Genomic DNA, 19,193 nt, shown 5'->3' with positions numbered 1-19,193 from the left:
TTATCTATGCAATGCCATCTTTTCTTTTTTTTTTTCCCGCATGTCAGGAGAGACGCATTCAGATTTTTTGCCTGATTTCAAAGTTCTGGGAAAAATTAAATATAAAATAGAATAGTTCTGTAATTGTAACTCTCTCCATCCATTTTTGTTTATAACATGAAGTCTCAGACTCAAAAATTTCTCTATGAACAGTATCCAGCTCATGTATTTTCCTTTTTTGTCTTTGTGATGAAAAGAAAATCTATTACTCTTTAAAAAAAAAAATTATTTCAAAACGAAGTAACTTTTACTCGCTAAAGAGGTATCTCAACCTTTTTTTTCATCTCAAGTATCAGGAATCCATTGTAGTGGTAGAGAAAGTGGGTTGTCTGACAAAATGCTGTTTGTTATGCTTTAAGAATTTTCTCTTTAACTTGGTGGTATATGAAGTAAAAGCTTGTTATCCTTTAATATCAGTTAGGTGGTTTAAATTAGTTTGAAATTTCATCTTGGGAATCCATGGTACCAGTAAAAGAATTTTAAAAAACAGTTTGTTATCACTGGCTGGGTTTGTTTTCACTTATAATCAGTAAGAAGCAAAAATTGGGCTCAAGGAGGGATGGATGGTACAGATATTATTGTCTTCCCAATATAATAACATGTACAAGGTGTAACAGTGAAGCAACCTGAACAAACTACTGCTGTGGTACTTTGTTGCACTTATGTCCTTTGGACAACTGTATGAACTGGAGAAACAAGATGTGTTTTCGTATTCTCTGGACAAGGAAAATGAAGCTTTCTTAAGGGTGAAACAGAAGACATAACAACCTAAAATTTATTTGAAAAAGAGAATCAAATACAGTTTTTAAATGAGCAGGTCATTTGTCTTTGGGGAAAAAAAATTAAGAAGTTCAGCCTAAATTCAATCTCTTTAGGGAGTCATCAGGGTCAGATTCAGATATGTGGTTTTAAATCCTTGGGTTTTGATCATGTTATATTTTATCTTCTTAGGAATGGCAAAATTCTATTCAGAAGAATGCAGGACTTGCATTTATTGAGCTCATCAATGAAGGAAGGTAATGAATTTTCAAGCTTTTGAACAAGTAGTCATTTTGCATTTATTCCATTGGGTGATAATACTTCCTCACCATCTGTTCCAAAAAGATTTTGAAAAGGCAGTTTTAACTAAGAGATTTATTGTATACATACTTAATACAGTAAATATTTCATTTAGAAGTGTGTAAAGTTTGAAATTTTTGTTTATTGACAGAAGGAAATAGAGTTCCCATGAACTGTATGTAAGTTTGGGGTTATTTGAGAATTGAACCACCATTCTCCAGAGCAGCAAGGTTGTTTTACCCAGACAGTCCTGGGAGCCCAATCTGTAAACCCATCTGCTGCTCCATCTGTTTTAGAAACACAGCATTAATTTTACAGATGTACTTCTCTATACTATTATTTCATGATGAATTATTTTATCTAGAATTTCTGGTCCAATTTGAGTCCTGTAGAATATACATGACATTATATTTATATGAGCTTCCTCACTTTTGCAAATTTATATAATACCTTATTATCAGTCCTTGAGTCATTTTGCTGTTGTGTCCATGTTGAGCTGTGTGCAATGTTTGTCAGTACTCCCACCCAGCAAGCTGGGCAGCAAAGCAGGACTCTTTGGCCTTCCTGGCAGTGGAGCACCCAAGACAAACAGAGCCCCTTGTGTAATGTGTGACTCATACTGGCCAATGCATTAAATCCATTTGAATACACATGTTTTGTTATGTGCAGCTAAAAAACACAAACAAACAAACTAAAACAAAAAAAAACCCAAAACCAATATATATGTTGGAAAGATGTTGCCATTTTTTGTGTGATTTCTTTTTTTCCCCATTGGTATCTCGTTGCCAAAGTGAAGTATCGAATCTTCTCTTTATTGTAGGAAATTTTTTGTCTAGCTGATATTTTAGTGATTAAATCATGCATTTATTTAAAATGAAGTTTAGAAAACATCAGTATAGAAATATAGGAATATGAGTATTCAAAAAACATGAGTATGTAGCTTATTAGCTGATTTTTGGCTGGTGTAAATTCTCCTAAATTCCCTGTTCACGCTGAAGTTACACCACAATATAGCAGTAGGAAAGTCCATCCATTGGAAAATCTCCTTGCGATGAGGTGTCAATATGAGGTTTTATACTATAATAGCTTTCACCTGAGTGGGTCATGTACTGAACATTATACAATAAATATTAGCTGGAAATAGACTGAATAATTATTGTAAGGTTGTGTTCTTAGATAGTAATACCATTTTGACCTTTATTTTCTCAAGCAGGATATTGAGGTCAGATATTATTGCATCATAGCTATTGATAAAATTATCCTTATGAACAAATCCTATACCTGCATATTTTTAGCAGTCAAGTATTAATATACCAGTGGACCTTCTAATCCCCTCTAACAATGACTTATCAAAGCAAAGTAGTATTTAAGAACTGCTGCTTAAATCCAGTCAAAGGAATCTGTAATCAAACTGTCCTTAGACACGTTTCTCTGTATACTTTTCTCAGAAAAGTCTTTTAGAACAAGTGTAAGTGCATTGCTAGAACACTCTTCTTTGCAGTCAGCCCATTTTTTTTTAATTTACCCTTTTGGTTATAAAGATAACAATCCTTTAACTGGAAATTATTATAAATATTTATTCTGCTTAATAGCTAAACTTATGAATGCAATTCATCAATCATAGCTAGAGAATGCAATTGTGCAGTTGTCAACAATTAACAGGACATAAACAGTTGATGAATGTGCAGCTGAATTAAAGTGCTCCCTAGGATAACCTGAAATTATAAACTGGATCATTTAAAGGAATCTAACAAAAGATCTTTATAATTAAAACAAAGCAGGGTTAATGGGATGTAAAATTGCATATAATCACTGTGCAATAATGATTGAATTTTAAATTATTTTTTTAAAAATGAAGACTAAGAATATTCTGAAGGACTTTCTGGGTAAGATTTTGAGAGACCTGGGTAATAAATCTACAGTTTTGAGAAAGAGCTTTCTTCTCAGCTTGGAGGAAAAGGTTTACATGTAATGAAGAGGACCGTAGTTTTTACTGTCTTTCATTAGTTGTCTGTGCCTTATTATATGGATGATATAAGGTGATTTTTCTGAGTACCTAACTTTTTATATTTTTTCTTGAAATAATTTAAATACCTTTCTGATCCTTGACTTTACTAGGAATATTCTGAAATAAAATATTTCAGTTGTAGTTTTTTAAAAAAATCTGTATTCCTGTTACTTTAATAAATTGCTTTTTCATTTTAAATAGGTTGATTTACTGTGTTTCTGTTTTTTCTTGTTTTAGATAATGTTTTCTTTGGAAGATCTGAACAACACATATTTGTAGAATTCACTATACAGTCACTGTTACAGCTTTCTAAAAATAGAACTGTTGTAGCTGCTAATTAGTGTTTAGTGTAACAAGAGATCTGACTATAGATTTAAATTAATGCTTTCAAGGTCTGTAATATACCTGAAAGATTTAGTGGCATCCTGGTTATGATCTTGAACTTTATGCTTCTTTTTAATCACGCTATGAATGTCTGATGTTGAGAGTATCACACATGTCAAGAGCTTCACTGACAGCAGTTTAATTAGGATTTCAGCCTTACATTGGGGTATACACATAAGTAGGCTTCTTTATTTAAGACGTGGTTGCATCTGCAACATTGACTGTAAGAGGAAACATGAAAATACTTCTTTAGGAATGATGTGTGAGGAGACTACAGCCCACATTTAAGTGGAGCACTGATGGATGAGGTCTAAAGAAAAGGGTGTACACTGCAAAGAGCAAGAGATAAGATAGGAGCACCCAGCTCAAGCAAATATGTTCACACATGCATATAGCTTGGGCAGCTAGGATTAGAAATTACTTCATATGTAGTCACAGAACTATGACATCGTTGGGATAAACGAGATTTGGTGGGACAGCCTGCACTGCATGACAGAAGTGCTGCAATAGACAGACACAAGGAAGAGGCATAGAAAGCCACAGAGGAGTGTCACGTTCTCTGTGAAGGAGCAGCTCAGATTTTTGAAGCTCATCAATGGTATGGTTGGCAGACTGGTTTATAAGGACAGGATGTGAGGAGAGTCCAGTAAGGGGGACATCATGGTGAGAGTTTGTTACAGACCACCCATTCAGGGTCAGGGAAAAGAAGAAGCATTCTTTAAACAATTTGGAGAGGAAGAACCATTCTTTAAACACTTTGAAGAAGTTTCTGGATCACAAACTCTATTTTACCATGGGAATCTTTACTTTTCCTGAAAACCTCTGAAAATGCAACAAAGTGGGGTGCATATAGTCAAGACAATTACTGGAGAGTACTGGAGATGACTTGTTGATGCAGGATGAAACAACTAGGACCAAAGCACAACTGGATCTGCTATTTACCAACAAGCAAGAATTATTTTTTAATGTGGTAATTAATAGTACCTTTGGCTATAGTTACCATGAAACAGTGGTGTTAAAGATCCTAAGGGGAGTGAGGATAGAGAGTAGCAGAATTCATGTTCCATGAGTGCAGATCTTAGTTTATTCAGGAAACTGGATAGTAAGATCCCTTAGGAGTCAGATTTGGAGGTCAGTGGAGCTCCAGAAATGTGGCAGGCTTTTAAGTACAGCATCGTTCAAGTGCAAGAACAGGAAAAAAGTAAATGCATTAAGAGAGTGGTTTGGCTAACCAAGGAAATTATAGTAGAGCTCTGATGCAAACAGAGAGTACACAGCAACTGGAAGTAGAAGCAGGCTACAAAGGAGAAATTTAGAAACATTGTTTGAGCATATAAGAAATGTTGTGAGGATGACCAATGGTCAGCTGGAAGTGAGACTTAGAAGAGATGTCAAGGACGACAAGAGTTTCATTAGAAGGATGGCCAAGGGAAATATGTCTTGTTTCTGAGTGAGATGTATGATTTAGTGAGATATGACTGAGATGCTCCATACTTTATTTGCCTCGGTCTTTATAAAAGTTTCTAAGCCTCTGTCTTTAGTGAAAGGGTTCAAGAAGGACAACTACCAACACTACCAACAGTGAATAAGGATTGAGTCAAGAATTCCTTGAGACGATTTGTACCATAGAAGTCCGTAATATGGGATGGGGTACAGCTGGTGGTAGTGAAAGTCCTTGCAAGACCGATCGCTATCATCACAGGTTCCTGAAGAAAGACAAATGCTTCACTGATCTTTAAAACAGTCCACAAAATCCAGAGAACATCATGTACCTTGACATTGGCAAGGTTTTCACACTGTGCCCCATAATACTCATGTATCAGAGTAGGACCTCTACATTCTGAATGGATGGACAACTGAACAGGTTAGAGGGGCTTTGAGGGGTTGTAGTTAATTGGTTGTACCTTAGCTTCATTCCTTTGGCAAGTGGAGTATCTCAGGGATCTATCCTGCCTAGGAGATGGGATGTTACAGATCATTTTTATTAGTCTTTCGGAATTGGATTACTATCCTCATCTTTCATTTCTTTCCCTCTTTATGTTTTTACAGCCTTTTTAAAGGGATGACCTTGTTACATTCATTTAAAATATTGCCCTTATTTTTTACAGAATTTCTTCATTTTAAATAGCAGTAGTAGTCATAGTCATAATATAAATTTGAGGAAACACGACACTATATTTAATTTATTTGTAAGCTTTGTTCCTGCAATTTCATCTCTGTACCTAACTCTTCTTTCTGCCTTTAGTGGTAAAAATACATACTTTTGCATATCCACCTACCTGGACCTCTGACATACTTAAAATTCACAGGAGGCCATTTTCTTTTAAACTTTGTTTTGCTGAAGGGTTTTGAACAATTTACAGAATTCTTAAATAGTCTGGAAATTTGTGTTCATTTAAATTTGGATGAATTGCTGATTATATCCTAAAAGGAGGCTACTAAAGACTTACATTCTTTCGATGTTACTAGGATTGTTGGGTAGCTGCAGCAAAATTCCTTTTGGGACATCCTTTCTTACTATTGGGCAATTCTGATATGTTTGATTTGTGGAAAACTAGTTCATAGTCATTATTCACTGCAATATTTAAATGTTCAGGCCCTATATTAAAAGGTGTACCTATGGTGCCACTTGCCATTTTCAGTTTATGATGTGCATTTACAGCTCGATCTCTAAATAGTTGTCAAAGAATTCATTTAGCAGCTGGGTTCAAAAATTATGGAGAAAGGATACTGTTCCTTATTTCTGTTTTGACAATGATCTTGGTTACAGGACAGAATGGGGAGCTCACCTGAATTATCCAGGAATTTAAAATACTTGGCCCTCAGATGTCAAGGGTATTATGTAACTGAGGGCTACCAAACAACATGCAAAAGATTCCTGTTTAATATTCAAAATCCAGTATATGCAGATACAGTCAGAAAATAGCACTGGGGAAGCATTAGCACTCAGATGCAATATATAAATAAGAACCAAGGTGTTTCATTGTTCTGTATTTGACCAAATTCTCTTGCTTTATTGTCACCCTCTCCAAGTATAACTTCTGAGTCGAGGAGTCTTTTATCAACTGTGAGTGGCTGTTTTATGAAGATTTAGCCTACATGTCATCTTCCTGGTAGAGGAAGATTTTGGTAGAGGATTCCTGTCATAGATGCTTCTATAAAACTGGGCACTGAATGTCTGTATTTCTACTCCAGCTGAGGCACATGCTTGAGCTCCCTGTTTAGATGTGCTTTCTTACAATCTCATAGTTTTTACTACAGCTGTTGTCCTACCTCCAGCTGTCCTACCTCCAGAGTAATAGTCACTTTGTGTCAGACAAAGCATTGTTATGGTCAGCATGTGTACTTGGAGCCGCACAGGTAGAGTTCTTAGATCTACTGGAAGTTTTGAGATGTCCTCTCACCTTCTAGTGTTGCCTGATCAGGTCATATGCCAAAGGGAAGGCTGATTCTGAGATACAGGCCAGCTCAGTTGTAACAGCTGGTCTTGGATGTTTACTGGGTGGTCATAATTTCAAAGAGACAGATTCCTCTTGATTTAGAAAATTCTTATGCAAAACAGAAAATCTTTTAGAGTAGTGGAATAGATTCTATTTATTCAACTCTGAGTTTCACTGAGTCTGTTACAGTTTCTTGCCAATGTGTTCATGTTTTAGTCCAATAGCCAATCTTTGCATGCTGTAATTTCAAACCTTTTTCTCGATAATTTGTCATCATTGCCCTTTTGCAAGAAATGAGACCTCTGTGTTAGACATTACCTACTAAAGTTTATAGGAATTTACTTTCAAAACATTTATAGCATTACTGCATCTTGTGGAACTTAAAACTCTTCAAGTTAGAGTAGTATATGAATCCTATTACAGATACCAAGTGTAACTATAAGTTTCATTTCTTATGAATGTCATTAAGAGTAATTGTCAAAACAACTGTTTGGTGAAAATGTGGCATATTTCCAGGCTGCTTTTTTGATAAATTAATCTTTGGGCATCTGATAAAAGTAAGTCAGAGAAACATCTGTTTCTCTGGTCACATGAGTTGGCAGAATTTCAGGAATGACTAGAGGAAGCAAGACCTTAGCTAAATTATAACAAATTTTCATTTCGTAATCTATTTTGAAAATTGCTGTTTGGGAATGACCTGCTTTTTAGTATTTTTCAAAGGAAAGAAAGGTTGGCTAAACTAAACTCAACTGCTTTATCTAGCAGTGTAACACTTATGAGCCCTCTTTCTCTGTGTGAAATTATAACTTGGAAGAAACAACTGCAGGATAGAAAAGTCAGTTTAGAATAGTTAGTGAGATAAGTTTTCATCCTTCAGTTCTGATAGGTGTACAAATAGCACCCCAATCCACATGTAGGTGTATTGCAAACATTTTATGTTTTTCACGTTTCCAGCATAGCTTGTGTATAGTCTTATCACCATCTCTATTTCCAAAACTCTAAAAAGTTCTCCCAGGCACTGCCTATTTATCTGAATGCCTTCCAAGAATGTGGAACTTCCACAATTCAGTCTTTTTAAACTCCAGTATCTGTAAAACAGGGACTTCTGATTGATTACACATACTTTTTCACAACTTCCTTTAACCTCTGGAATTCTAATGGAATTCAGGAGATCTAGCTCCATGGATTCAAAATAACTACTCCTAAAAAATATTTACCTATAACTCTTATTTATTAATTGGTGTGTCCTGACACATAATCTGTTGCCAGTCTGCTGTCGCTCATAAATCTGAGATTCTTCCACTTTTTAGGTAAAAATGAGGCAGCCATTTACTCTTACTCCTACAATACTTAAGCCCTGTCATGCTTATTGGAAAGTACCAGCATATTTAATTCTAGTTTGTACTTCCACTTCCATATGTTCAGCTGGAAACTCCACAGGTATCTGTACAGAAGAATTATTTCTCTTTAGGAAGATCTGAGTCACAAGTGATTTCACACTGCTTTGTTGGTGGATTCTATACTGAAAGTCCTTTGATTTAGTCTAAAAACAAGTCAAACCTGTTTACCAGTAAGGGAGCTTTAACTGTGGTTTGTAAATTTGTGGGCATTAATAGAAATTAAGCTTGTCTGATTGAAGAGAAACCATAAGTTACCTCATCAATGTTTAATCTCTACCTTGTGCTGTAAGAGTTACCACACAAAGAGGATAAGACTTTTGCCGATCCTGGGTTCCTGGTTGAGACCAGCTTCTCTGAGGAAGAACACAGCAGCCCACTTGGCTTTAATTTGGGTAGGAGTTTGAATGGTAAAACTGAAGAAATGGTTGCACAGAGTAAAGCCAAACATTATTTAAGGTCAACATCTCTTTTCTTTTGGTAAATCATGAATTACTGGAAATGAGTATAAAAAGCAGCAAGCCTGTGGTGAAAATTTTCAAATAACTCCTTAGGGCTTTGAAAGCACTTTTTGGGTAGAGATTTATAAGCATGACCAGAAGACCCGATTCCTCACTGTCTCAACATTACTTTAGCTACTAGGTCTTTTGAAGGTGGTGCGTGCTAAGACAGGATGAAGATTTAGCAGGGTGAATGAGAACAGTGGGTATAACTCAGTCACAGTGATAAGGAGATCTCACTAAAGAACATGTTTAATTTCCAAAGGAGAGTAAAAATTATATGGCTCTCAAATTTCAGATAAACCCTCTGTGTAGAAAGTAGCAAGTATATATGCCTCCTGTGCCTCAAGCTCCTTCTTACTGGGGTTGGTCCCTCCAGTATAGGACAATGGTTTAGGAAAAATACAGAGGATGGACTTTTACCTAAAATGGAGCACTCCATAAAAAAACTGTAGATGGGAAACATAATTGGGCAGATGACAGAAGTATCAATCAGGATATAATGAGTGGGTTTCAAACTTGCATTAGTATAAATATTATATTGTGTAAGGTATTACATAAATATTTTATAATGTAGCAGTACATGGAGTTTGCCTTCTTGGAATTATATACTAGAGACTGCTGGCTCATCTATTGGAAATGTCTGAGGAGGTAAAAGACCGATTTACCCCGGAAATTTTCTTGAGCAAAATCATAGAATATAGGTTTAAGAAAAAGGGAAATACAATTCTAGAATTGTATCATAAGGGGTATTTCTATTTAAATAAGGCATCACTAATGTTACTATATAAAGAGTGACTAGAACTTGTCTAGAATGCTGACAGCTTTGTCTGTGCATTTGCAGAAAAGGTAAAATCAGCCTATGTGAACCAAAACCCTCTAACCAACTGTTTTGCCATAAAAGAAAAAACAGAGCTGATGTACTTAGACTAATAAAACAGGGGTAGATGGAATATCAGAAGGTCAACAGAAGAAAGAATTGTGTAAACCTAAGGGCAATACTTCCATAAAATGAAACAATAAAGGCAGCTCAAGAATACATTTGGATTGGAAAGTAAAAGGGTTTTAACATTCAGAAAACATTCCAAACATATGTTGGAGGCAGGCAACTTGATCATATTATCATACACTAAAGACAGATTTCATTACCTAGATTTCATGAAAATTCCTTTATTAGCTAAACACAGTTTATTAAGTGTTTCTGTGATGTAGCTGTGCCTTGCAATGAAGGAGTGAATCTGCTCACCTAGAGCTTCTTGTTCCTTATTGGTAATGTGTGAAGGGAGTTTTGTTTTGTTTGGTTTTTGGGTTTTTTTAATGTAATGGCAGCCTGAATGGACAGAATGGAAGATTTCATCTGGTCTGGGATTCTTTATAAATAATTTCTTTTTTTTTCTTTTTTTTTTCCTATGAGAATCCAAAAGATAGATGTAAACACTTTTTCTCATGTCAGAAAAGTCAGATTTTTTTTTTAATCTTATGCCATCCATGTGATTGAGTTAACAAGGATTTAGGTAAACTGGTTAGCATTTAAAGGATGACAACACTATCATGCGTGTTCATCAGGTGTAAACCAGTAAACCAGTTTTAGGACACTACGCTGAATAGTGCTGTGTCTATATGAATTTGAGATTCAGAGTTAGCTGGCTACGATTTAATGCAGATATAATATTAATAACATTTTTGCCATCTTTTTGTTAATACAAATGTAGTCTACAAATGCAGGGTAACTTTCAGTTAGAGGTAAAAATCAGTACCAAAAAATATTTTTAAGTAGAGTGTTTAAAAATCAAAAAGTAACAAATGTCCTTGAGCAAGTAGACCAAACACAGAAGCAAATACCTTTGCAAAAATCTCTGTAAGACATTGCTTCCCGAACCTTGCAGTAGTTGGCCCTCAATGATAACAGGGACCCAGTTCAAAAAGAGATTACAAGTCAGAGTTACAATTTACTAAAAAGATTACAATAAATACAATGATACAGAGAAAACTGTTTTTAACCCGCAAAGCCAGAAGTATAACCCAGCACCCTCGGGCCTGAGAATGGTGTTTGTAAGCCCCTGTGCTGAGTGCCATGTGGGTGCAAAGTAAAAGGAAACAAAACTTGTTGTTGAGGATGATGGCTACAGTTCTGTTGAAGTAATGATCACAGTCTTGTTGAGAGTGGCAGTCACAGTTCTGTTGAAGTTCTGAGGCCTCCTGTGGATCCGACAAGTGGTACTGAAGTCCCAAAATTATATATGCTCAGGTTCACATGGGAATGTCCAGTACCTCCCTCAGGGCAAGAAGTGTCACAATGGATGATTTAACTCTGAGTCATGGGATATTTCTGGAAACTTTGATGGTCTAGGTCATTGCATCCGCCTATTATGCCAGTCCCTAGTGGCCCTTCAAGACAGGTGATCCCTCAGGCTGGGTGTGAAGGTGCTAATGCCTCCCTGGAGGGGAGTTATCACTGCTGAGTTACTGGTGTGAAGACAAAGAAACACTCCCCTGCCTTGCAGGGCTTGTAGCCTGAGGTTTCAGATGTGTCCTGGGCAGCTGCAGCAAATGATCCATAGTTAACCCTTCATCAGAAATTACATAGAATGTGTAGACTACAGTTTTGATTATGCCCACGTAGTGATAAACTGGTTCCTGCCCCTGTGACTAAGACACACATTTAACTACTTTATTATGCTTCTGTTTTCAGCCCTAATTTATTGCACTTACAAAACAAAACATCCAGGCCAAGGATGTTTTCAAGCATTTTGGAGGCATGCAAGATTTCAAAATTATGGCCTTTCCCTTTTTTTCAAAAGTCTACCTTTCTGATAAGTGATTTTAACACTCATGTGGTTACTAATGGTTTTCTAGATGCAAAAGCACAGTTTATCTGTTTTCAAAGTTCTATCTTAGGTGCGTACAAGCACCTAAGGTAAGTGAATCACAATATGCCCCTTATTAGCACACATTGATGCAATATTATTTCATGTTATATAGTGTTGATAGGCTGTGGTCTCACTTTGGTCATAATCCCAATTTGTTAATGACCATACAAACAATTTTTCATCTTTTTCTTGAACAAATCACAATCAGTGATAGAGATATGAGAATTCATGAAACAACTGGCAAGACACAGTTGAAATACTATTGACATATCCCACTGATAAGACTTTTGACAATAAAAAAGAATGACAGCAGGTATGTCTGCAGTTTTAAATGAAAACAAGTAGCTTGGACTGGCCTATGTTCATACTGCTCAAGGCTAGCACCTGCTAGAGCAGAGCGTCTATTCATCCTACATAGCACTTAATCCAGTTCTTCCCTGAAGCCTGTGCGGTTCCTGCTTCACCTTAAGATATCATTACTATTTTGTCAGTTTAGTTCAGATAGTTTGGATTGACATGAGGTCTACTCTCTTGAATGATGTGTTCTGTGTGTGCTGGGGTATGGTGTGAGCCCACCTGCAGAACTTTCTTGGGTAGCATAGAAGTGAGTTCAAAGTGAATAGGTTTCTTCACTGTATCTCTATATGTTTTCTGGATTGGAACGAGCTAAAAAATTGTGTGGGGGCTCAGCTAAGGATTTCAATGCTGTAGGCAGTCAGGATACAGTGCTCAGGCATTTCCTTTAATCACTTCTTATTTGTCGTCATCTTGACTTTGGACCACTAAGACCTCTGACATTTCAAGGTTACCTGAAGTATGGCTTAGTTTGGCTGATGTTCTGTCCAAAAGATGCAGCAACTCCAAAGTTGTTTTTAAATGCATCGGGTCTCTCAGCCTCTGTAGCAGAAAGGACCATTAGAGGAGTGGGAGGTAAAGCTGGAGTCACCAGCCATTTCACCCAGCTGACTTGAATCTGGTGCTGCATGTATATAAAAGTTTAGTTTTTCTGTAAAGCAGCCAGAGACTTCTCTTTGTAGATTGGCAAGAAGTTTATTTATAACTTGTGCAAATTAGCATTCTCTGGGCATCCATTTGAAGTCCCTTTGTAGGTGCATAAAAGGGCACAGAGAATGTGAACACTTCTTACCAGAGATCATAAACACAATTAAAATGAATATGATATTTATTTTTCATTGCTTATGAACAGAGGTAGCTTACATTATTTGTGTTTGTTTTGTGGGTTTTGTTGTTATTTTGGTTGGGTTATTTGGGGTTTGTTTGTTTGTTTGCTTTTGAGGTATAAAAGATATGTCCATATGTCCCAAATAATAAACCCAATGGATTGAAGTTAGTCTTCACCAGGTTTGTGGTGGTAGGGTAACCTGTAGCCATTCACCTAAAGCCATTTGGAACTAGATTTCTTGTCTGGACCACAGCTGGACCATTTGCACTGTGCTCCATTTATTCCTTAGCTTACTCAACAAGGAATTTGTGGGTAGTAGACACTTGAAAAATGTTTGTTCAGTTTTGAAATCCTAGCTAGTTGCTTCTAGGTCATTAATGTCATATGGAAAAGTTCAGGAAGACCTGTGATGCAACATTTTATTAGAGGTTTTAAATACTCAATTCTTGATTTTACAGAAGCTCATTTACATCATGAATCACCGAGTGGATTATGTTGGAAGGGACTTCTAAACATCATCTATTCCTACCTGCTGCTAAAGCAAGTTCACCTAGAGCAGGTTGCACAGGATTATGTCCAGGCAGCTTTTGAATATCTCCAGAGAAGGAGACTCCACAACCTCTCTGGGCACCCTGTTGCAGTGCTTTGTCACCCACAGAGTAAAGATACTTTATATTCAGTTGAAACGTCCTGTGTTTGTTCATGCCCTTTGCCCCTTGACTTGTTGCTGGGCACCACTGAAGGGTCTGGCCCCATCTTGACATCCACTAACGTTCACTCCTAATCCATATCTGAAGGCAGTTCTAAAAATCTGAATGCTTAACATTATTAAAATACCGAAACATATCTTCCAGGAGGGCAGATTAAACATAAGGCTAAATTTTGAAGACTACAATGTAGACAACTTTAGTCTTTCAGCTTATAGTCTAGAAAAAACTTTTCTTTCAAAAATAGCAAAGTTAGATACAATAAAAAGGGTTATTTAAAGCATGAATATCCAATGTGAAACCTTGATCCAAGCTTGTTTCTCTTTATCTCTAAACAGAGGCCCCAACATTTATGTCTTTCCTTGTCACACACATAGTAAATATTAGCTAAGGGTGAGTGATTTCCTTCCTTTATAAATAGTAGAGCACACCAAAGGAGGCAAGAATAGAGTTCAGATCTTTCCATAGTACAGATGTAAGGTCTAGTAATCATGTCCCATTTGTAGCAACTTTAATTTATGGTGCTTCTAACAGCAAACACCAACCTTAGGGTGAAATTTGTTAGAAATTTCACATTCTTAATATAAGGAACTCTGAAATTGTGTTTTCCCTGATGCTTCAAGAAGGAAAATCCCTGACCGTGTTTCAATTTGACACAAAAAGAAACAATTCTTTCTGACCCTGAACAGACCTGTCAGATCATTTAATCCTGAAAGATATTTCCTCCCTGCTGGTAAGAAGACTAGAGTATTTTTTAGTAGAATGGCCAGCCCTAGATATGGACTACAGGGACAAGAAAGCAGTTGCTTCCATTCTTGCTGCCCAATAAGATGTTGTTAGCATTTTAACAACACTATTGTTTATGCTTCAATTTTGTTATGCATTTCATGGTATTTTGTGGTCTTTACAAAAATCTTAATTTAAGGTGTCTGTCTTCATTCTCAGACCAGTCTTAATCTATTTTTATCTTCTTTTTATGTAAGATTTGTCTAGTTCTGTTGCCTTGAAAACTTGGAAACATGATGCACCTTTCACCCTAGTGTTTGAAAAACACATGAGAACTACTGATACTATTTTGCAATTTTACTTGAATTTTAGATCTTCAGTGATCTCATGATTTTTTAAGACTAAAACTGGAATACTTCTATTTAATGATATAATGGTACGAATAAGAGTTTAAGCAATTGTCTAGATTTTTTAAATGATAGTGCACTACTCACTGAGACTGTTGTTAAAAACATACTGAAGATATAATACTTCTATAAAGAACAATTAATGCCATTTCTTTGTCCTTTCACAAATGAAGAAAAATTTGGATGAAATTAATTTTTATGTCAACTAATTTGACAGTTCAAGTACAGTAGTTTCATTAATTTTAATTTTTTCCATTTCTGCTGGAATACTTTTATTTGAAGTGCATCAAATTCAAGGGCTGATTCTGAATTTTCTCATTTTAGATTATTATGTCATGCAATGAAAGACCATATAGTGCGTGTTGCAAATGAAGCAGAATTTATTTTGAACAGACAAAGAGCAGAAGATGTCCACAAACATGCTGAGTTCGAGGTAAGTCTGAGAGTTGCTGCATTTCTGATGCTCTGCTTTCACTCACTTGTCGCCTAGACTGTAATCCCATACAATAAAGATTGGTTTTATTCTTCCAAGGAAGAAATTTACATTGAAAGCATTTCAAACCTAGTTTTTAAAAGCTTTGGTAAATGTCAAACACAAGGAAGGGGCTTAATTTCTCATCACTAAAATTCATAAAAGCATTTACAGCTTGAATAAAAACCTTAATCAGAATGTCTATCCTGATATAGCAGACCCTTAGGTTCACAATGAACTTTTCTGATTTATTGAAAATAGTAATGCAAATCACATTAGTAATTATTTTTGTTGAATTTTGCCAACAGAATGTATGAGTTCAGGAAGAAAACAAAGCAATTATACACTTAGGGTACTTCATGAAAAATAAGAAACAGAAATGTTTTATTAAACAGTCATTTAAAATCATTTTGTTACAATATTTTGAATTTTGGAGCACTTTAGAACATTTACTTGCTATAATTTATATATTGAAATAGGATATTGCATATCTTTTGTGATAGTTAAGAATCACTGACCATTGACAATAAGACTGTGTTTAAAATGTCTATTCTTTTTCACTATTGGAAGAAGAAACAGGGCAGCTGACTACCATAATTCTTTAATGTCTGCAATTCTTGTTCTTAAAAGGAGTCAACATTCAATTGTGTTTTTCATCAATGAGTATTGCAGTATACAATTTAAATTACATTGTTTGAAAGTGATCCAAATGTAAAAAAACTGTTTTAAAATGTGTTCAGTTTAACACATTTTTAATTATTTATACAGGAATAATTTTGTTCCTATTAAAAAAAAAACATGGAAAAGTAATGGAGTACAGTTAAAACTTCATTTTTCAACATGACTTTATCAAATATGCGTTTGCATTTTCATGGTGTATTACACAGCATTTTAGTATCATTGGTTTTTATAATTTCAAAATCTTCCTTGTGTTTGCATACATTTGTGTAAATGTAATTATAGATGTGCAAGCATACATTTCCCCATGTTTTAATCCATAAGTGACTTAACATTAAGGTAGACATCGTATTGATGATAATAATCAGCTATATCAATTTATTCATCTGTCAGAAAATTTCAAGAAGCACCTGGTGGCTAAAAATAGGATTCAGTAATCTTAGTTTTGATGAGGTTTTTATCTCCTTGAAACAGCTCTCTTAAACGTGCACTTTGATGTAGTAGTTGTGCTCCCTGACCTAGCTGCAAAGTGTGAGACACAGAGATAGCTGTTGTCATTTTGAATACAAGTAACCTTTACTTCACTTTGTCAGAGCAGACAGCAGACACTTGTCAGATGGGATTGCAACAACTTTATTACCAATCTTACACATGATATTTTGAACATAGATAAAATCAGATTTACTATTAAGTGTGTGTCAGAGTGAAGTTTCATATTGCCTCAACAATAAATAACATTTGATATTTATCAGAGCATCATGCAGTAACCTAAGATGACAAAGGAAGATTGAGTTATCTGCTCTTTGAAGAATACATTGAGGTATAAGATCTGTCAGAACTCTATACAAAATGAGAATATTCAATTAACTTCCAGCTTCTGTTAGCAAATAGGATTTAGAATATTAACTAAATTCCCTAAAGGAATAGACTTAAGTCAGTTTTATTGTCTGGTAAAGAAACCAACATTTTTCATATATGAAGATTTTCATTACATTTGTCACCTGAAAAGCCTCAGATAAACATTTTAGATGAGTAGGATAAAAACTGCAAGTCATGAAAGAAAACTATGAAATGTAGACTATGCTAAATGTGAAATTCCCATGTACTTAAATGGAACTTAAATAAGATGATGGTTAAAGTCTGAAAGAATGTTTTATATTGTCTTTAATAATGGTGTGAATACAATTGAACATTTTATTAATCACCCTACTTGAAAGCAGTAGAGACAAAGAGATTTCTGGTAGTTTTCTGTTACCTAATTGTAAAACTGTCATTTTGTTTTAATAAACTGTATTGGTATATATTCTGGGGTTTAGTACATGCTAATAATTGCTGTCAGCTAGAGAAATGGGGGGATGTTTCATTTTATTTTGACCCTTTAAACTTTAATTGAATCATTATGGGTGAAATTATTTGGTCCAAGCTGCACCAAGTTGCTGTGTGTGCTGCATAGTGGGAAGGCCATGGACCAGCATCTAAATTTATCCTGTGACTCCACTTGTAGTCAGGGCCAGGGAATTCCTCTCAGAATAGGTGCTTTACAGTTAACTTTCATTTTGTTAACCTTTGTAATTGTTCAAGAAGAAAAATGAAAATTTAATTTTACTGTCCAATGAGCTGGTGAAATATTAACCTCATTACTAAGGCAGATCATTGTACTAATTGGTGCTTCCCTGTACAAGAAGATAAATTGAAAAATGGATTAACCCTTTATGAATTTGTGTAACCATTGTTCTTTTCCAGTTAGATTACTTGAAATAATGTCTGTAAACACAGCAGGAAGACCACTGTTAAAATCTTACCGAATGCTAATGTGATCTGTACTGAAAAGGTAGTGTGCAGAAATAAGAATGAAATACAATTTAGTATGAGGTTAGCTTAATTTTAATTGCTCTTTTGAATACTAGAAAATTGGATTATATTGAACACTGTGTTACAGCACTGAGTGTTAGTTAAATGTGCACCAGAACTGTGAGTGCAAATATGTATTTAAAATATATTTTTAAAAAATTAGCTGTTTTGAGAATTATCTGGCCTTTTTAATTTATATCTAGAAAATTATACTGGAGTTATTTAATTACTCTGCCTGCATTCCCTTCCTTTAGACATTTTGAAAGAATTTTTACTAGGAGGAGAAAATGGATTTTTAACTTAACATTATTGAGAGAAAAGAAATGGAAAAATATTGTGTTTATTATACAGAAAGGATTTATAAAAACAAAAATACACGGTAAAATGTTGACAGTTTAGAAACAAATTTGCATGAAGGCCAATAACCAAAGCATTTATTTTAGAGGTAGTTTTCTCTTAAAGAAAGGATGATGAAAATATTAGATCTTTTTCATTTTAAAAGATGAGCAACCCTAATTATCCATAGGATTTTTAGAAGAAGAGTACATTATGAAAATGTTTCATGTTGTGATATGAAATGAAAAATATGCTCCTCAATTTTGTAGTTAAAGGAGTTCCTATTTAGCACCACTGGTAATAACATAATCAAATGGTGTTTTAATTGTAGGTCTTAGTGTAATTTAAAAATCAAAACAGTGTACATAATTTTTTCTTATATGTTATGCTATGTATGTTACGGCTGTATTTTGTACCTGAGAGCTCATGAAACATTTCCCATGAAAGGCTAATTTTTAATGCATATCCATGGTCACACATATCCACACAGAGATATGTGGCTAAATGTTTTTAATTGCAATTCTGTTGTCTTTGGCCTTGGTATTTCAATGTTTGTGTATTCTGAGTGCTTTTGCATGGATAGCATATAGTAGTAGAACCATTTCAACTGAATGGTATGACCTAGTCCTTTGAAAAGTATTTTAAAGAGTTCTTGTTAGATTTAAAGAGTTCTAGTAAATAATAATTTTAAGGCAACTCTAAAGAGCCTGTCTTTTATGAAGTGGATGTGTTGTCCTTCCCAGTCACAGTGTGCTCAGTATGCTGCTGACAGAAGAGAGGAGGAGAAGATGTGTGATCACCTCATCAGCGCTGCGAAGCATCGAGATCATGTTACAGCCAATCAGCTGAAACAGAAGATCCTCAACATCCTAACAAACAAACATGGTGCCTGGGGAGCTGTTTCTCACAGGTAAGTTGCAAATGTAAAATGTGTGGAGCTTTAATCATTACTTTCAAAATTTAAGGGAAGCAGGCATTGTATAACTGAAATATTAATGTATTAGGAGCTTTAATATACTTAAATATAGCATGTGTAAAGCTGAACATGACTAAAGTGCAGCTCAGTTTTTCAGGTACTCCTCTTAAAAATTTTAATTTAAAAAAATACTTAAAATGTATAATTTCTTCTGTATATA

At 35.1% G+C, this 19,193-nt stretch overlaps 1 protein-coding gene across 6 annotated transcripts in view; it reads left to right on the top strand.

Annotated features, from left to right (window-relative positions):
- Nucleotides 1-19,193, top strand: part of NBEA (neurobeachin) — a 488,059-nt gene that overhangs the window by 238,272 nt on the left and 230,594 nt on the right. For all 6 annotated transcript variants that reach the window (XM_071552778.1, XM_071552759.1, XM_071552769.1 and 3 more), the window contains 3 exons: nt 991-1,055; nt 15,045-15,153; nt 18,801-18,967. In XM_071552778.1, the coding sequence (XP_071408879.1) occupies nt 991-1,055; nt 15,045-15,153; nt 18,801-18,967 (341 nt within the window). The remainder of the gene's footprint in view (nt 1-990; nt 1,056-15,044; nt 15,154-18,800; nt 18,968-19,193) is intronic.

Source organism: Pithys albifrons, chromosome 1 (genome assembly GCF_047495875.1).
Source record: "Pithys albifrons albifrons isolate INPA30051 chromosome 1, PitAlb_v1, whole genome shotgun sequence".
In the NCBI taxonomy this organism is placed as follows: domain Eukaryota; kingdom Metazoa; phylum Chordata; class Aves; order Passeriformes; family Thamnophilidae; genus Pithys; species Pithys albifrons.
This window is presented reverse-complemented; position numbering and strand designations above follow the sequence as displayed.